Consider the following 18,503-nt stretch of genomic DNA (forward strand, 5'->3'; position numbering starts at 1 on the left):
CGAGATTCTACTGTATTTTAATATGAAATCTTTGCGAACAAAGGTGATTTTTTAGGTATTTGGATTTTTTTTTTTTTGTGGGGGGGGGGGGGGGGTAATATTGGCCCGAATTCTCTATTGCGACCATTCCGTTTATAAGTCCGTTTTTCCGGAAACCGTGAGGGGTCGCATCAGCGGGATTCTACTGTAATTGCAAACTTGTATCTTGTTATTGGGAACAGCTTTGTTGAAAAACTGCAGGCTCTGCCTCTTAAATGTGTCACTTAAGCCACTTTAGTCCGGGACTCTCTGAACCTCTGCACAGGCGTCACAGATGAGAGATGCAGGATGACAGTTGGACAGTGTAGTTGGAGTTGGTCTACTTCTCTTCACTGTGGCTGCTGGGGAAGACACCCCCTTCCCCTCCTCTTCCACCCTCAGACGACCACCGTATATCACTGCATTCTTTGCTTTCTGAACAGCTGCCTTCGAACTAGTCATGAAACCCAATTAGTTTTCCATTTACGGCTTGGTGTTTCTAATGATACCATGTAAATCATTTTACTGACGAAAGTGGCACCAGAAAAGGTCTAGTAAATATGGAATAGATTTAATAATTTAAATAATTTGCAAGTGCTATATATATATATATATATATACTTGAATTATTATTTCCAGTCCAGGAAAGTCTTTTTCATAAACTGATGATCAAAAATTTTGGGGTCGCATTATATTCAGAGTCGCATTATTTTCGGGTAAATACGGTATTAAATCTAAAATAAAAGCGATCCCATTGAACACTGTACGTTAAGTCTTTGTGAGGTAAACATTCTCATGTTTACTCTTAGTTAACCAGTATACATTCATAATTATTGATATTTGTCTTAAAAATTAAAAGTTTATTGACATGACTTGGCAGTCTTGTCACGATCAACAACAAAGAGAGCAAGTATTTGAAAAAGAAATCTGTTCAGGTATCACTATTTCCAATAACAACCCATACCCGGTGATTGCCCCCGAGAGCTGAATGTCTGGCAGTATCGGTGACGTGCGCGCGCGTGTGTGTGTGTGCACAGACAACAAGGTGTACGTGTGGCACATAAAGCGGGAGCTGCCCATCGCCACGCTGAGCGGCCACACGCGCACGGTGAACTGCGTGGCCTGGAACCCGGTGCACCACCAGATGCTGGTGTCCGTCTCGGACGACTGCACGGTGCGTGTGTGGGGTCCCGCGGGCCGCTCCGGCCGCTCCAAGCAGGCCTCCGCCAAGTCCAAGTACGGTGAGTCCGGTCATCGCAGCCTGCACGGATGGAGTCAAGAGTTTGTGGTTTTATTTGTGCGACTCTTAATTTTGTTTTCAAATAAGAAATCTGAATCAACACTCAGAAAAACAATCCAAAATCAGCTACTGTCAACTTTTAAATGAATAGACAGCACTCTGTGGAATGACTTAGTCAGAAAAAATGTCACGATACAGGCAGAAACATTGGACGGACTATGGCGAGACAGTTGTAACAGGAGCAGAATAAGCAAAAACAAACTTGAACAACACAGCGATGAAACAGAATTAGGCCTGTGCGAATATTCAGATTTTCGAATATCAAAACTAATAGTTTATTATTCGTATTGATTCGATTTTGAATATTAACACTTTAATAACAGATATCAGTCGTTTACGAATACGGCTGTGTGGTACATATTTCGAAAGTCTTGAAAAAGTTTGGAATCTCAAAAGATTTTCTTGTCGGGCAGTGACAAAATTGTCACAGGATATTCGTAATGTTTTAGGGTTATTTATGTGGAGTTTTTTTTTGTTGCTACATCTGGCCACATAAATTTTGAGATTACTAACACAGTAAAGCCGGGATTTAACACAGTAATAACGTTTACAATAAAAGTGCCGTTTATTTGCCACGTGTGTGTACGTGGAAGAGTAATGGTTTGGGGATTGCCTTAAGAGCCCTCATTCTACTACCATCTTGAAAGTGTCAAGCGTGTCCGATACTGAGAGAGGGCCAGGTCGAAGGTACCACTGGTTATGAGTCACGCTCCTACACAAATGACGTCATTCCCCGAGTACGGAGTCCCTGTCAGGTCGATGTCCGTTAAATACGGTGATGCCCATTTAGTTGCACTGTATCTGTAAGTGAATCCCCTAACCACATCAGGTCCATACATTTTAATTTTAGTTCAAACCTCATGCTGAATAAATAAATTACTCTAACAAAATTTAATTTTATGAAAGATAAACATTTTTGTCATTCAAGTCACAATGTGTTAAAATGCTTTATAATTTAATGGTTATTGTTGTGTTTCAATGCTACATGACTATAGAGTCATGTGATGCATTGACATGCTTATCAACATTTTTTTTAACGTTTTATCGCAATTCACCATAAAGTCTTCCCCGATGTATAGAGGTTCTTTGGGCCTTGCGAGTTCTTGATTACCCAATGTGTGGTTTTAAGGTATAGAAAAGTTCTTATGCTGGATGACTGCAGGCCATGAAAGTTACTAAATATCAACAACACTGAAGGACTGGTCATGAAAGTCATAAAAAGTCCTGGAATAAATAGAAACCGTTGCAGGAAGTAAAAATTTTTTTCTCAAGCAGCCTCTTACAGACAAGCTTTTATTTTTTGATGCCTCACTTCAGTTTATAGACATACATTAATTATAAATAATGGTAGGCGGTCTACTTAAATAATGTGTATCCTTGAAAATGTTATAGAATTCTAATATAAAAATTGGCAAGTTTGGATCTATTTTGTTTTATGAAACGTGGTTGAATGATTTAACACCATAATTGAGACCTAGGTTTGGATTCGAGGGGTAAATTCAAGGTTTACTTTTTTTTTGTTCTGTTTAGAGATTTGGTACATTACTATAAATACAATTTTATTTACTTGTTTCTTGAATGCCTTATGTAAATTATTTCAAGTGAAAATGAAATTCATTGTCTGAATTCATATGAATATTTAATTGCTTTGGTCCTTGAAATTGTACATTTTAACATTTTAATATTACTGAAAAAGACCTTGAAAATACAACCAAATGGTCAGTAAGAACTCTGAGTTATTTTTTATTACAGTTTTTAATTTTTATAAATTGGGTCGGCACTGTGGTTTTTGTAGACAGAAATTCATGATTCTGCATAGGGGAGGGGGCATATTGGGGAAGGAATTAGGTTGCTGGACTGTAGTTTTTTCAGAAAACCAAGGTGTTTCTGATCGTAAATCTTTCTGCCGTGTTTGCATCTACATTCTCGTATCATCACTGTCACAATATCTGGAGGAAGGCATGCACTCGCTACCTGATTCTTGTCCAAAACTCATGGAGTTCAAAGAATGTTAATTAGATTGTTTACTCACTCATAAAAATTCCTATACATGTTAACTCGTGAAATTTTTTTCCTTTAAACTAACCCATGGACTCACACTACCAATATGGTGCAAACAAATTTTTTTGCATCCACCGAAATTCCCTGTCCACCGCATCAAATACGTTACAAACGCAGGGAGAGTCAAAATGGTTGGATTCTGATATGACTCCAATTTCTTTAGAGTGCTAGTCCAGTCCAATACACTACCTCGAACCGTGGTGATGACACCACTACCTAGAAAAACTTGAGTTATTCTTAATTATATGCTAAATTAAGCCTAATGCGTTGTTGGAAATGAGGATGATACCAGCAGAAAACTTATTTCATGATTTTATTTTACAAATAAAACTTGTATCCTTTGTTCATCATATGTATTTGTCTGTAGATGTTTTTTGTCCTATAGTGACTGTCCTGACTCGTGTAGTCCCTGAAGGTATGTATTGCCCTCTTGTTTATGGTGTCTACTGGTATGCGGTGCTTTCCCTGTCGGTAGTTCCTGTCTGCAGGTGGTGCCTACATGCAAGTGGTGCCTGCTTTGCCCCGTGTATTAGTGTATGTCATGTCCACCTCCAAAGTTTTCCAACTGTTGGTGGGTGTTTACCATTGCACTGCATAGTTCCTGTGTTGTTACAACCACGTTCCACCGGAGGACCACGCAAAATAATTGCAAGAGATAAATGCACGAAACTTTCCCAACCCACGAGTCACAGCACCTGTCCTATGGTCCAGAACACGAATTGTATGCACGGCATATACCCATTGTCCGTGTTCTCGTTGAAGTCAACCGCAAAACCTACTCACATTATGTGAACAAAGGAGAGAACTGAACAATCAAAATGGCGCCCGGTAACAGTATCTTTATGGTCAGTGTCGCCAACATCTCAATGGTTAAATTCCCTTCTAAATACCAGTTATACCTAGTTACAAAACAGTGGGCATGTTACAAATTTAGTAGCCTCCCGATTTTTAACATAAAAAATACTCCTACGTAGGTTAGTTATTCCTCGCATGAGTCATGGTCATGGAACACAAGCGTGCGCTGCTTACAGGAGTGCGTTTATATTTGCTTATATTTGTATACTAACACTAGCAACTGTGTATGCACTATGTTTGGCAGCATTTTCAGTCTTGAATCACAGCATTAAATGCTCTCGTCACATCAGTGGATCAGAAATACGACGTGGTTAACTCGCAAAATGGATAACCCGCACCCGTATAATCGGAAGCCTATTTATTGTATGGTTAAATGAAATATCTCGGACATCCCTGGTTTCTATCGTCTCTGATAACCCAGCCGTGGACAAGACGTCAAGAGGAAATGTGGGAACTGTTGCCAGGTTACGGAGGCGACACTTCATCGTCATCGTCCAACGGCAGCGTCTGGCACGACATGGCGTCATAGTAGTCTCCTCCCTCCGCCGCCCACTCTCATCGCTCCCCGCCCCAGCGAGACGAGAACAGCGATCAAAGTGCGATTCATCACAACAACGGCGCAACCTGCTCGAGAACTACCGGCTCGAGGGCCACGACATTGGCACGTGCGGTTTGTTTGTTTTATATATATTTCAGGGAGAAATGATATGTTCAAAGATGTTAAATTAATAATTTTTTAAGAAAGTATATCATTTTAATACTACATAGGCTTTATTAGTGTGTACAAATGTTTTCAAAATAAGTTTGCTCAGAGATACCGGCATAGTGTGTGCTGGTTATATGATGGTTTTGTTTGTTGTATTGCAAATTTACTTTATACTACATCGATGATGATGATGTAAAAAAATATGTTAGTGATTAACAACAAAAATTGGCATTGATTATAGCTGCTATCAGTTGTTTTTGCATTTGGTATAGTCAAGAAGTATTTGTTCCTGGTTGTTATATTGTGAAGAACTCTGAATGATAAAATATTTTAACATTAATTTTTCCTTGCAAAACTGGTAGTAATATCTGTTACCATTAGTCATGAAGTACTAAGGAATATTCTAGATACCACATTGATTGCATATTCTTTGGAAGGTACATAAAAATTGTTTTCCAAAAATTTTTTGGATTAATGAATGAAAGTGAATATAATTTTAACTTTTGCGGAGTTTGTTAAGCTCACAATAAGTGTAAAAATTTTAATTATGTATTATTAAAAGTACTAAATTGAATTATGTCTAACTAAAAGTACTTATAAGGCTATAATTTCTGCCATTTTGTTGGAATTATTCCATAAGGTATACGCAACAGCGAAACATTTGTTATATTTTTTATGGAATTTCTCAGTGTTTTGTACCTGCTCATATTACATTTATTGTTTTATCAAATAAAATATCTGGCTCCAAATAGGTTTTTCCATAACAATCTAGTTTTCTACTTATTTTATTAGAGTCTTGAATTTTGAACATAAATCAGTGTAACATGTTTATAATAAAAAAACTTAGGTTTTTTTTGTAACAACATTCGAAACCAATGACGCGAGGTGCTATAAGTCTATGTTGTAAGTCATTACGGGGCAGTTCTGTATCCATTTGTTGCCATCCATTTGCGTCTTGGAACTTACTGTGTGCTTCAAAGAAAACTTGAGAGGCTACAAAATATTTTAGAACTCTGGCTGTTACTTTGTTTGTTCAGTTTCTTTACAGCTTCTAAGAAGGGTATTTAAAATAAAGCAGACAGTAATTTTAACTATAAAATAAGTTGGCTTAAAAAAATTTAATGGTTATAATGAGAGGAAAACTATTTTCTTGTAAGTTAATGTGTGAAACATTTTGATTTAGAAGTTGTTACTTTTCGAATTGGCAGATGTGGAATACTTTAAATGAAGACATGCTAGGTATTAGGCTGGCTTACACAGTCGCGTAAGGAAAATCCGAGCAAAAAATTCTGAGGTTAGTAACATTACCTTAAAAATTGAATCATGTACTTATTATCTTAAGAAATTAATCAGTGTAACTTGTTCATAATGACAAACCTTTCTTCTTTACCTTCAGAGCTATATCATGCTTAATTTGCATCACAAAGCAAATGGTTTACACTGTTGCCAGATTAATACAACTTGTCTTGTTTACACTATTAATCTTATTTTTCATATCATAGTTATATATATTAAATTTTAATATTTTTTTTAAATTACAATTGTTGATTTTTCTTAGACCATAAAAAAGTGTTTATTTAAATAATTATTAAGTTGTAGTCATTCTAAAGATCAAAACTAATTCAGTACTAAAAGCCAATATTTCACAGGAGAAACTATTTGTATTAGTTCCTCACTATTAGCTATAAGGCATTTCATTAAATTAGTTGCTTTGCTCAAATAGAGCCAAATTTTTTAAATATTAATTTGATAGAAAAAAATGTGTTGGCAAAAACTGTTGAAACCAAGAGGACATCTTTCTGTCACATGTCCAAGTAAAAATTTAATATTATTATATGATTTTAATGAAATATAAGAAGAATATATATTTTTTTTAAATTTATTCCAAATTTTTATTTAGAGAGTACAATAATTTCAAAAATATTTTATTAAATTATAAAGTTATGTTCAAGGACAGTACTAATGGCAGAAATTCTGCTTTGGAAACAGAGTAAATGCCCATTACAATGCATACTGCAAAATAAGGTTGAGAAACGTGATAGACAGTTGTACGTTTTAGCTGTGAGGTTGTTGATCAACATTAGCTACCCAGCTCCGATGGCAGATTGGATTCCCTGCCATCGCCCGACGAAGACTGCACCAAATGATACTGCAGTGGTTTGCCTTTCATAGATTCCATGCCATTTATGTTGTGAAATAAATAAAAAAATTCTGTGTAGGTAAACTAGTTTACTCTAATACAGCTGGTGGTAGTTTGAAAATAAGATTACACATAATAAATAAACTTATCAGTGTGTATCAACATTCAGTTATAGTTATGATGTGAATTGGCTCGATGTGTAATCATTAGGCCTGTATGGTTTCCCAATTTTTTTTGGTTCCAGTTTTGGGTCAATTAAAACAACCAAATCTTTGAGAACTTTTCAAGTATGCATTTTTTTTGTATGTTTGATATTTTTTACGGCCTGTAATGTTAACCAATGTAACTTTCATAATTCTGAACAGGTAAACAGATACATTTTTTGAAAGTCACCAATTTCTTAGGTTGTAATATTTTGTGAAACAATTTATGCCACAATTTTATTAAGTATAAGACAGACTTCTAAACCTATTTAGTAGAGTTCTTCTGATACCTGATACAAAATTTCAGCCTTGGTTGATAGTTTAAGGTACATATCTGCAAAAGTATTGAAGGTAAAAAAAAAATATGTTCACATCTTTAATTTTTTTTAAATACATGCTTTTTTTATCATAGTTTCAACACTAGTTTTATCTTTATTGAATAGCCGTAGCATTTAGTTGGTAGTTCTACTGTTTAGTTTGAAAGTTAAGATTTCTGGCATTACCGCATGTTAAAGAACAACTATTTAAACAAAAACAAAAAAAAAAAAGAAAAAATTATATTTATTGCATTATAAAACAAAAGGATTTTAAAGCTGTTAACTACCAAAATAAATTATTTAAAAATTGAAATAAAACATATATGAATGAGTGCCAATAACACTGAACTATAAAATGGGAATACCCGTCGCGTGGCAGGCAGGTGGTGGAATTCACGTGGCATGTGGACGAACCGTACGGGCAGGGCTGCCAGCAGTCAGCAGGTTTAGAGGAGAACTGGCACCCCTGAGGCACACATGGATAGAGACTTCGATGTTTTAGGACGATGTGAATTTGTGTTGCGTATAACCCCGGGCTTTTGTCTCTAACACTGAAGCAGACTGATGTGGCAAGAGGGCCCTCATACCACCATGGCAACTGGAGTTGCCCGCTTGTTAATTTAAGGCAGAGGATGTCATGATTACTGACGTCCTTTTCGATGGCTGAACTGTCATGTAGGCCCATGTACTGTAAATGAAATCGTACAACAACAGCAGCAACAAATCCTATAGCTCGTTACGGTAGAATTACTAGTCGTTATGAGCTAGAATTAAGAGAAACATTTCAGATCACTAATTTATTCCACAGTTAATAGGTTTACAACAGTAATATCGACAGTTCAGCGACAGAGACAGTCCACTTACTTTATACTCAAAGACTGTTTTGTCTGTATTTCAATCTCTTTATGATTACAAAATAATTAAAACTAGAATCTATTGATACCTGATATCTTAAATTTCAGGTCACAATATAAACAATAATGGGCTTGTCCTAGGAAATTGTCTTACGAACTCAACTGAGCTGCAAGCAGGGCAGGGGGACCCCGGATGTGTCCTGGACGCCTAAACATAACATATAACGTTAATCATCTGCCAATAAGATTGCATAGGGAGGCTCGCAAATGCCTAGGTTGTACAGTGCGTGAAGGTGGAAGTGAACACTGATTATTTACTCATAGTGAAGATGACTGCGCGGTCCATGGTTGCCTCGACCAGTGAACACACTGTCGGGTGGACAGCGGCCAAAAGGACTCTTGTGACGTGAGTGGCCAGAATCACGTGAAGTCCTGAGGCTCTTCAGTTTACATAGCAGTCAGCGGGGAGACTGCGTACGCCAGCGTGGCACTTGAATCACGCCATCCCCTCCTCCCGGCGATTTCAACGAGTGTCTCTGGATTCCATAACGCACATCTGTACGCCATTAAAACTTCCTGTACAGAAGGTGCTGCCTCAGTGCTCTGGTGTGTTATTTTTAGCGATTCCTTCGTCGTACACTGGGCGACGTAATCCTGCTGCACGGCCAGAAAGCTAAGAGCTCACTTCTGCCTCTCTTAGCTGAACATACAGCAACTCCCAGAGTGGATGCTAAAACTGAAGTCAATAAACGTTGTGATACACTGCTCTAAATGTATATTAGAGTGCAACTCTGCATCCTTTCTTAAACTGTGGCTTCCTTTCTGGCTTTATTTAACTTCAATGTATATTACTGTAATTGTTAAACTTTATGAAATACTTTAATTACAAGGTGTCCTGTTCCTCACATTTCTTCGCCTTCAGTATCATGATAGCCAGCAGCAATTCGCCTAGTCCATGGTTTGATGTTAGCTGAACACTACGTAAAAAAAAAAAGTTTTAGGCTCCTCTTTACTGTGTTGTTGAATTGCTTTTCATTATTGTTAAATGACCTTGGTTAAATGAGATCCCATCCATATTTTTATAACTAAACTTAAGAATAAAAAATTTTTCTTTCTTTTTTTTTATTGAAAACCAAAACCGGAATCTAAAACTGAGGTTTGTAATGTAAAACTGAACCAGAACTACACAGACCTAGCTATCATTTCAGTTTTTTTCAACTTGTGTTAGTGTTGTCTACTGTTGGATTTCATCTCGTCATGTTGAATTATTTCAAGTTATACAGAAGACAAATAGAGTATTGATTACGGCGGTAACCTTGGATAAGCAAAATCATGGATAACACGGTACAATTTGAATATCGTCTAAGGGTTTTAGTTGGCCCAGTGGCATCATTTTTCAGGGTGTTTTTCCAATTTCATATGTCTGCATGATTAGCCCAACCAGTAAAAGGCATTTTTGAGGTAAATAACATTAGGCTTTCTACAACCGTTAGATGATTTTCTAGGTCCTCAAGCGAATGTTTCAATAGGTTTTGTTGGTAATGGCGCTTCAGGTTGGCTCTGATAATACGGAACTTTGATTAATCAAAGCTCAGGCGAACTATACTCTACTGTACATGGTAAATATTGTGTTGCTCTGAGGTGATTCCATTAAACAGCTCAACATATTTTCAGTTTGCTGGTAATGCTTAATTTGTTGCGTCCTGCATACCTGTAAATCCCTACTCCTGCAACAGCATGATGCGTTTATTTACTCATTGGAGAGCTTTTGCAGAAGTTTCCGTATTTTCCGAGCAAAAAAAGCGGAATCAAACATTTTTATTTTGATGTATTATTCCCAATAATTTGACTAAACTATAATGTGGGCTACCCCTACTGATAGGCCACCAAGTTCTGAAACCACTTTTACGACTTCGTAAACAAGGATTTCCATGCTCGAGTTGAGTAACATTTAATGTAGACACAGAATATGGGTAACATTTATAAATCTGTTTGTTAATAATGTGCCCTAAGTATCTCATTGATAACATTTTACACCAACATTCTATTCACATGAAATTATTTCAGTAAGGTAACTTTATATTTTTGGCATGACTGTACTATTTAGGTACTACCATGTCATTGTATATCAAAAAAATGTTTTACAGTGCACTGATAGTCTTAGTGTTTGCATTTCACAAAATGTGTACTTGGAAGAAGACATTTATTGAGGGTTTATCACTATGATCTGCCGTACAGTCAGTGCCTGCCAGTTTTTGCAATTTGCAAGTTTTCCTTTGTAACTGGGTGGGTCTGTGGGGAAGTAGGTAAGTTATGATAAGTTTCAAGTTTTCTGGTAAGAGTGATTCTGTGTTTTGCCAGTGTCTAATTTTTAACAATAAAAATAAACTTAAAAAGTAATTATTACAGTGAAACTTCATTAATAAATACTCTGTTAAAACAAAAGTATTATTATTATTATTATGAAAAAAATAGTTTTTTGTTCCAAGTGTAACCATGTGTAATGAATGGTTAATCTTAATACAAATATCCCAGGTTAATGTAAGAAATCAGTGTTAAGTTTCAACTAAAATAATACTAATTGCTTTGGTTTATTTTAGGGTGAGAAATTTTATTCTTTCAAAATCATGGTATATTTTTTTGCTGTTAATTTCTAAACATTTGATTAATTTTTCTTTCTTAAATCCTTTAAATGTGATGCAGCCATCCTATAATTGTATTTTACAATCCTTAAAAAAAAGTAATTTTGGTGCAGTATAAAATTATGTGCAAGTTTTAACTTTATTTGAATATGATTCAGAAGTTATATAAACATTGTCATTAAATTTTGTAACAGTTTGGTTTTTGGTTATTACTTCATTATTACAAAGTGACAAAAGTTATGGTCCCTTAAAGTTTGTATCATTGAGGTTTGACTGTAGTTCTTAAACTAAAGTATTCAAAATGCCTCTCACTTTCTTCCTTTTAGCCACTCGGTTAGAGTTCTTGTTGGTCTTGATTGCTAAGACATGTGTTGAGTGTCGTGGGATCAATACCAACGCCTGGCTGGACACAAATTCACGAGCTGTGAGCGTACCCAAGTGGTTAGGAGCCCATTTAAACTATCTTCACCTTAACCATCTTCCCTTAGCCTTTTGCATGCCACAGGTTTGTCTAGTTCTCTTTCTTTTTCTGTTTTCCTTCTCTGCTGTATGTTGTAATGAATTATTTGGCATATTTTTCTAGCATGCATCAAAGCCTTGTCTTTCCACTGCCACATAACCATTAAAATTATACAAATTACTGTGAAGTGGACTGAAGTAATCACTGCATATGTTTGAGAGCGCTTAGTTTTTGAGTGGAATGCTTATTCGTATAGTATTTTGAAGAATTCATTAATATTCTCTAGATCTGTTTTGGATATAGTTTGAAGAATGCCGTGTTTTCCTGCGCACGAGACGAGGTTTATAAACAGTTTTGGAGATCTCAAGTCTGCAAACTCGGAGGGTGTGTGGTGGTATTAAAGGTAGGCTCATCTAGGAAATAGCTGTTTATTTGGTCTGTTTTTCTGTGCTGCAAAATTGTAGTTGGAGCTGATTGACCTCACCTTTGGTTTCCTTTTGTGTATTACGAAACCAATGGTTTATAAGTTCAAGGACTTGACTTTTCCCTAATGGGGCACTGGCAGTGTTGCTTAAGCGAGCCTTCGTCGTTCTGTCGACGTGCCTGAGGTCACTCCGATTGCAGCACCACGTGGATTTGTTTATTCTCAAGACAATGTCCGATCCAGGATGTTCTCTGGGCGAGAGATCCTCGTAGCCTGACTGTGAGATACCACACCCCTGGGAGCCAGCTGTCGGAAGAGCAGCGAACAGAACTCACGTGTGCTGCTGCGATCGCCAACGCAGCTAAAAGCCTCCGCGGGAGGGCGGTCCAGAGCTGCAACACTCGCAGACGAAAGGCCTGGGTCTGGCCACGGCAGTGCGGACTGTGTTGCGATGGGTCGGCTTCACTTCCTTGTTAGCACGCAGAATAGCATCCGGTACATGCCACTTCTCAAGATTTATCTCTCTGTCCAAGAGGAGAAAGTGGAAAGATGATGAAGGTAGATAGTCTCTGTCTTCTGTTTCACAGAGAAATTTTAGCAGGGTTTTAACTGTGGTCATGGTTTTTGAATTGTGTTTGAAAAATAAATTGGTAAAGTAGACTAGTAAGAATAAAGGAATATGTGCTCAGTTTAATAAATTCCATCATGCATGAACATTTGTAATAAACTGTCACTAATGTATGATTATTCAACCTAAAAGGGAGGGGCACCTCTACCCATCTCACTCACTCCTTGGATAGTCACGTTGTGGGCCAAGCCCAAGGCTGGGAGAAGTGGATCTGCTCATTCATTCCGATATCCGGGCGGCGCTAGTGAGGGAGTGTGTAGTCGGTACAAGTTCGGTGAGGTGTGCATACGGACCCAGTGTTAGACTCTCTCTCACGGCGAGACGTCGCCCACGTGGTAGTAGACTCGATCTCCCCCCCCCCCCCCCCCCCTCTACCCTCCTCGTACTGTCGCACATACAAAGAACTGGCTCACTCTGAGCACCGGACACATTACATAATTTTAATTATTGTGGGCCCTTTAGTGTCCCGCACGCCTCAATTCAAAACCGCTTGCTTACCCTTTTAGTCAACACATCTTTTACTATTGGTCAACTTTATTCCACTCACTACGGTTTATCAGTCTGCAGTTTTACGCGTTTGCTTCTCCAGCAGCTTGAAGCATTGGGGCATGCGGTAAGGGAGGTTTCAGATGACCAAATGCAGCAGGGAGCAGACACACCTGTTCTGTCTGGCAGGCAGAGTTGACGGAGGCATGTAGTGGTGGTTGGCACCGAAGTTCAATGCTGGCGCTAGGGTCACGACGTTACAAAACTTAATTACAAAAAGTACTAAACGAAAACACGAGTGGTAAAAATAAATTCTGTATAATCCTTTCACAAAAATACAAAAGTCCGTAATTATGTAAATGCAAAAACAGAAACATGCTGAATGCAACAGGAATTTGTGTGGAGTGGTCTGCAAGTTAAAATTGGAAGAAGTTAGTTTATTAATACCTCTATTACAGATACATACACCATGAACGTGAAACGGTACATCAGCTTAGAGTGTAGTGCACGGGTTACGTTGAATCAATTCACAGGGATCAAGCAAGAATCAGGTGACATCTCTTGATGTCATTCTGCATCACTGCATTGACACGATGTGTGCAGTGTACGCTTGACTTAACAGTCGTACTAGCAAATAAGATTGTAAGGTAGATGAGAAAAGCTACTTTAATGCAAATTTGTATTTGACCACTTGAAATAATGAATAAGTTCAGATTGGTCGGATGAAACTACAACTTGCATGAGCAGGATGTCCAAATTCGGGAAAGTCAGGGATTTTGAAATTGGTAAGTGAAAGAAAGAGAATCTACTATAAAATGTACCTGGAAAAGTCATGGAAATTCCTCAGTGACACTAATTTAAAGGGGAAATGTCATGCTCTAATATGTCATCACCCAGACTTTGAACACTTAAAATGGCGTATGCAAGGTTGTTTTTGAATTAGTGCAGCTATAGAGTGGTAGAGGCTGGGTTGCCTTTATTTCTTCCAAAATATTTGTCAAGAAAATCTGTAATTTTGGTCATGGAAAGTCAGGCAAGTTTTTCTACAGATGTGTATGGACACCCCAATGACCTCTGGATGTAGTAAGGACTTTAAAAGTAAAGAAGACTAATTTAACGAAAACATAAGCTGCATACTCTTGGTTTCCACTTGAGAGGCATTTCTGTTTCCCACATTTAACCTCATACTGTTATTTAGACTGTGTTTCAATGTTCCTCTCTCATTTCCGTAGAAACGTAAAGATTCCCATTTGTTTTAACGAAACACCAATTAGTTATCACTCCTCATGTTCTTCATAGTTAACCTCAATGCAAAATTGTTCTGCGTTTCCTGGCTCCAAGCCATCTGTTGTTCCTGCACCTCACTTCTCGTTTTCTCCCCACGCCACCCGGACTTTCAGCCTTCATTTTTTATGCTGTTCCTTCTTTTTGTCTCTACTGAATCTCCTCTCCAGTATCATCACTCCATCATACCTTTTCCGCCTGACAAACAGCATCTTGAGAAAGAAAAGAAAAAGTTGAATTTCTGACCTAGACAGTATGTTGAGATTAGTATTTCTACTTCAAGATAGAATGATTTTTTTTGAAGCCAAGACGTAAGGTGTATACATATATAGTATTGCTTAATGTATAATGTTTATAAGTGAAGTGAATAATAACTGTTCTTGTGGGTGGAAATATTTCAAACTCAACACCAGCAGCTGAAAATGTTTTGCACTGTACAGTATTTTCTGGAAGTGAATTTACCTTCATTTCTGAAGTATGTATAGATATTTTTCTGAATAATTGGTTTTCCTAATTTATTTTGAAAACTTATAATGTAAATAATAAATCATGTTTACATTTTCATAGAAGATTCTGAATTAATATTTTATTCAAAATGTTATTTGTCTGGTTAACAGTCTTATTGTGTTGTTTTTTTATCTTAAAAATAAATTGATCGGTTTTGTGACCATACTTTTTAATAGTGAATACTTTTTTTTCCTGGTTCTCGATTCGGTTCCGGTTCTTAAAAATTGGTTCTTGGTTCTCAGTTTCAGGTTAACGTCCATACAAGTTCAAGTTGTACTTAAGATACAGTAGACCCTAATAAATGGTTTATTTGTTTAACATGACTTCTAAGTGCCCCACTTTACCATAATTAGGACACGAACAAGCCACCTAGCCCCTAGACCCAGACCCAGAAATTTCTTGAGTTGCAAGTTTTTAAAACTTTTAGTTAACAGACATCAAATCTTGGGTAAAATTGGAGAAATTAATAAAAGACCCTTTATCTTGCTAAACCAAACCCCTCAGAACACTGGAATTATTATTGTCATTGGGTCGTTTGGCTTGAAAATATGTGGCTGGGAAAATGTAATTGACTATGGGTTGAAAGTGCCGAACGCGTGACTAGGCGTGTCAGAAGGACGTATAAAGAGAAAAACATCCTGTTGGATAAGGGTGTGGGAGTGATGGAAAAACTCCTGTAAATCACTGCAGTTATAAGTTTTAAAAGTATATTGAGCCTGCATTATTTTTCTCTAGGTTTACTTTTATTTGAAATGATCATCCTTTCTTCTAGAGAAAAGAGGGACAAAAAAAGGGTCCGAATCGCTGCACAAAAACTCTTTTGTTTACGTTGGCCACTTCATGCTGACATTATCTTTCCATCTATGCTATGGGGGCTACGCTAGGGGGTGAAGTAAGGGAAGAGGAGTCTGCCCTTTGTCGCTGTGGTGCGTGCAATTTTCAAAGATTTACGAACCATTTACTAATCACGTGGGACTAAAAGTTAAAAGACGTGTGCATATTTGTCGCCGGCAATATACCACAGCATTTTACCGGGAAAAGGATTAGCTGTTGTGCTTTCCTGTAGTACCAGCACCGGTACCGACATTACATACACGGTTCTCGGTGCTGGTTGATTTGCTGAGAACCGGCGGAATCGGAACCGACCCATCACTACTTTTTATTGTATTTGTAAAATATTTATAGGAATTTACCTGGTACTTCAAAGAATTTGTGAGTAAATCATGGGATAAAAAAAAATACCCTGTGGATTTTCTTTCATTAATATTGTAAGCATTTGTAATGTGTTTACTAAAAATATTTTATAACTTTTTTGTTTGAATGCCGTAGTTTCGAGGATGGATTTGTGTGCTTAACAGAATATCATTGTGCATGTTATAATATTGATGCACAGTTCTGGCTGTAATGGTTTATTATCATTATGTAAGATTGGAACATTGTTACATTTTTGTGATCCTTAATTTATGTTAAAAAAAAAAAATATTTGGCATTGGACATGGCTATAAATAACAATGCAGACATTAAAATTTTCAGGTTGTGAGCCTAATTTCCCTTGGTTGTTTGATAAGAAATTATTTTTTGTTGTTGAGCAACCAGCAATACCATCAACAATTATTCATTTCCTTTGGCATGTAAGATGGGTAGTGGTCCAAAATTTAAAATGTCATATGTAATGTTTGCATATGTTTTACATGATTCTTAAATAGTGTGAAGTTGGAGTGCTGTCATAAAAATATATGCAAATGATTTTAATGTTGCTTTATGTGATTGTGTAGGAAGGAATTCGTATAACATTTTTACCCATAAATGTGTTAAAAAAAATTTTCATGATCACTTCTGACTGTGATAGGCTGAGTGTGTATAAAAAATGCACGTATATAGATAACCTACATGTTAAGATGTTTGTTTAGGTAAGAAGTGTGGGTATAATGTCATTGGAATTTTATCATCATACTTAATTGTGATATAACTTTGGTATTCATGAGTGACAGATGTGTGTTGAATAGTTTTAATTGTATTAAAAAAAAGTTTATTTTAATAAGTTTTGTCATTAATTTCTGTATGATGACTTGTGGAAAAATATTCATTGCAATAAATTTGTGTATATTCACAATAAAGTTTTTAGTATACAAGGAATGCTGAAATAAATTTCTTCCATGGAGAAGTGACTTCCAAGTGTACTTTCTAAGACGTCGCTCACGAAAGAAGAGAATTTTTTTTATTAACAAACTATTGCAAGTTTTACATCTAGCTGTTCCGACATGTAAGCGAGTTAACACAGGGTCTTTCGCCAGGGCATCATTACAGTATGTACTTAAGTTGCTCAGGATCTGGCCATTTGTTAGAAATAGTGTAGGCTTCACCATATACAGTTAAACTTATTTATTTTAGTTTTTATTTTGTTCTCAATTAAGATATTGTGTGCAGTGAAATAGGTTCATTATATGTTTTGCATTTGCCTTTCGTTGGGAAATGCTACATACAAACAAACCAGTGATGCTAGAGGCTTATCTATCTCTGTCAGTAAGATGGGTATGGGTCTTACAAAAAACAAGTATGTAGGTTATCATCTAAGTCATAAATAAAATAAATGTTGTTCCATTCCTGTTACTACAGTAATTTTTTTCCCCTTTTCTGCTATATATTGGTAACCAGAAACAGCATGCAAACCTTTAAGAAGTTTTTCTGTTACCATTGTCATAAATATGCAGTTGAATGCACGACAAATAAACCTTTATCACAAAACAGTTGAGTGTTAAAAGCTAAGCCGTGGCCATTAAATAATGGGAATAAAGCTTTCCTGATTCATAACTATCTAATATAAAATTATAAGATGAATAAAAACAATATGCTGCTAGAGAAATGGTTGTAAGTGGAAAATGGGTACTATACCTCAGGTTCTTTCAGAGAGCACAACTTTGACAGAAAACCTGTCATTGCACGTACGTGCAGCGTTGGTACCGACTCCAGCGAGGCAAGGGAAAGGCAAGACTGCAGGTTGTGGTTCGTGACGACAAACCCAGCAGGCACTGTCCGAGGTGGGAAGCGGAAACGTAAAATGTCAGAGCCGAGATGTTTGGATTGGCAGTGCGAAACATGACCGGCTGTCCTATTGGCTCATCATTTTTTGGGCAGATGAAGAATAGCAGCAGCTTCGCAGACACTAAATAAACCGGCTACCGATGAGATGGTACGGACATCAGATGGGTAGCACATGATTGGTCTGAACACTTCTCCTTGTTGATCATCGACTGACAGTCAATGGTGTCTCGAGAGAACTTGCATCCAATCACTGACGTAAAGCAGATGTATAAGTATTTCATGTCTGCAATCCTTGGGCCTCATCAGAATTATCCTGTCAACCTACGTTGTGCAAAATTATGCTGTAAAATGTTTGAAACTAACATTTGTATACGAAACTGCTGAAGGTATTTGCTATATATCTTCACAAAAATGATCATGTAGGATGCTTACTTTCAAGACATTTAGTGTTTGGTAAACATTCACTCTAAGACCTTTAACATGGTCAAAATGGACATTTTCACTCTGCTTTCTCTTAAAAAAATCTTCAAGACACGTGCATTTGAACTTTCCAACTATAAAATAACATGTTTACGA

At 36.9% G+C, this 18,503-nt stretch overlaps 1 protein-coding gene across 1 annotated transcript in view; it reads left to right on the plus strand.

Moving 5' to 3' along the window:
• Window positions 1–17,021, plus strand: part of LOC134538444 (WD repeat-containing protein 26) — a 103,435-nt gene extending 86,414 nt beyond the window's left edge. The window contains exons 11-12 of the mRNA XM_063379771.1: window positions 1,056–1,259; window positions 4,699–17,021. Of these exons, the coding sequence (XP_063235841.1) occupies window positions 1,056–1,259; window positions 4,699–4,763 (269 nt within the window). The 3' untranslated portion in view covers window positions 4,764–17,021. The remainder of the gene's footprint in view (window positions 1–1,055; window positions 1,260–4,698) is intronic.
• Window positions 17,022–18,503: the final 1,482 nt, after the last annotated feature.

Source organism: Bacillus rossius, chromosome 13 (assembly GCF_032445375.1).
Source record: "Bacillus rossius redtenbacheri isolate Brsri chromosome 13, Brsri_v3, whole genome shotgun sequence".
NCBI classification, from domain to species: domain Eukaryota; kingdom Metazoa; phylum Arthropoda; class Insecta; order Phasmatodea; family Bacillidae; genus Bacillus; species Bacillus rossius.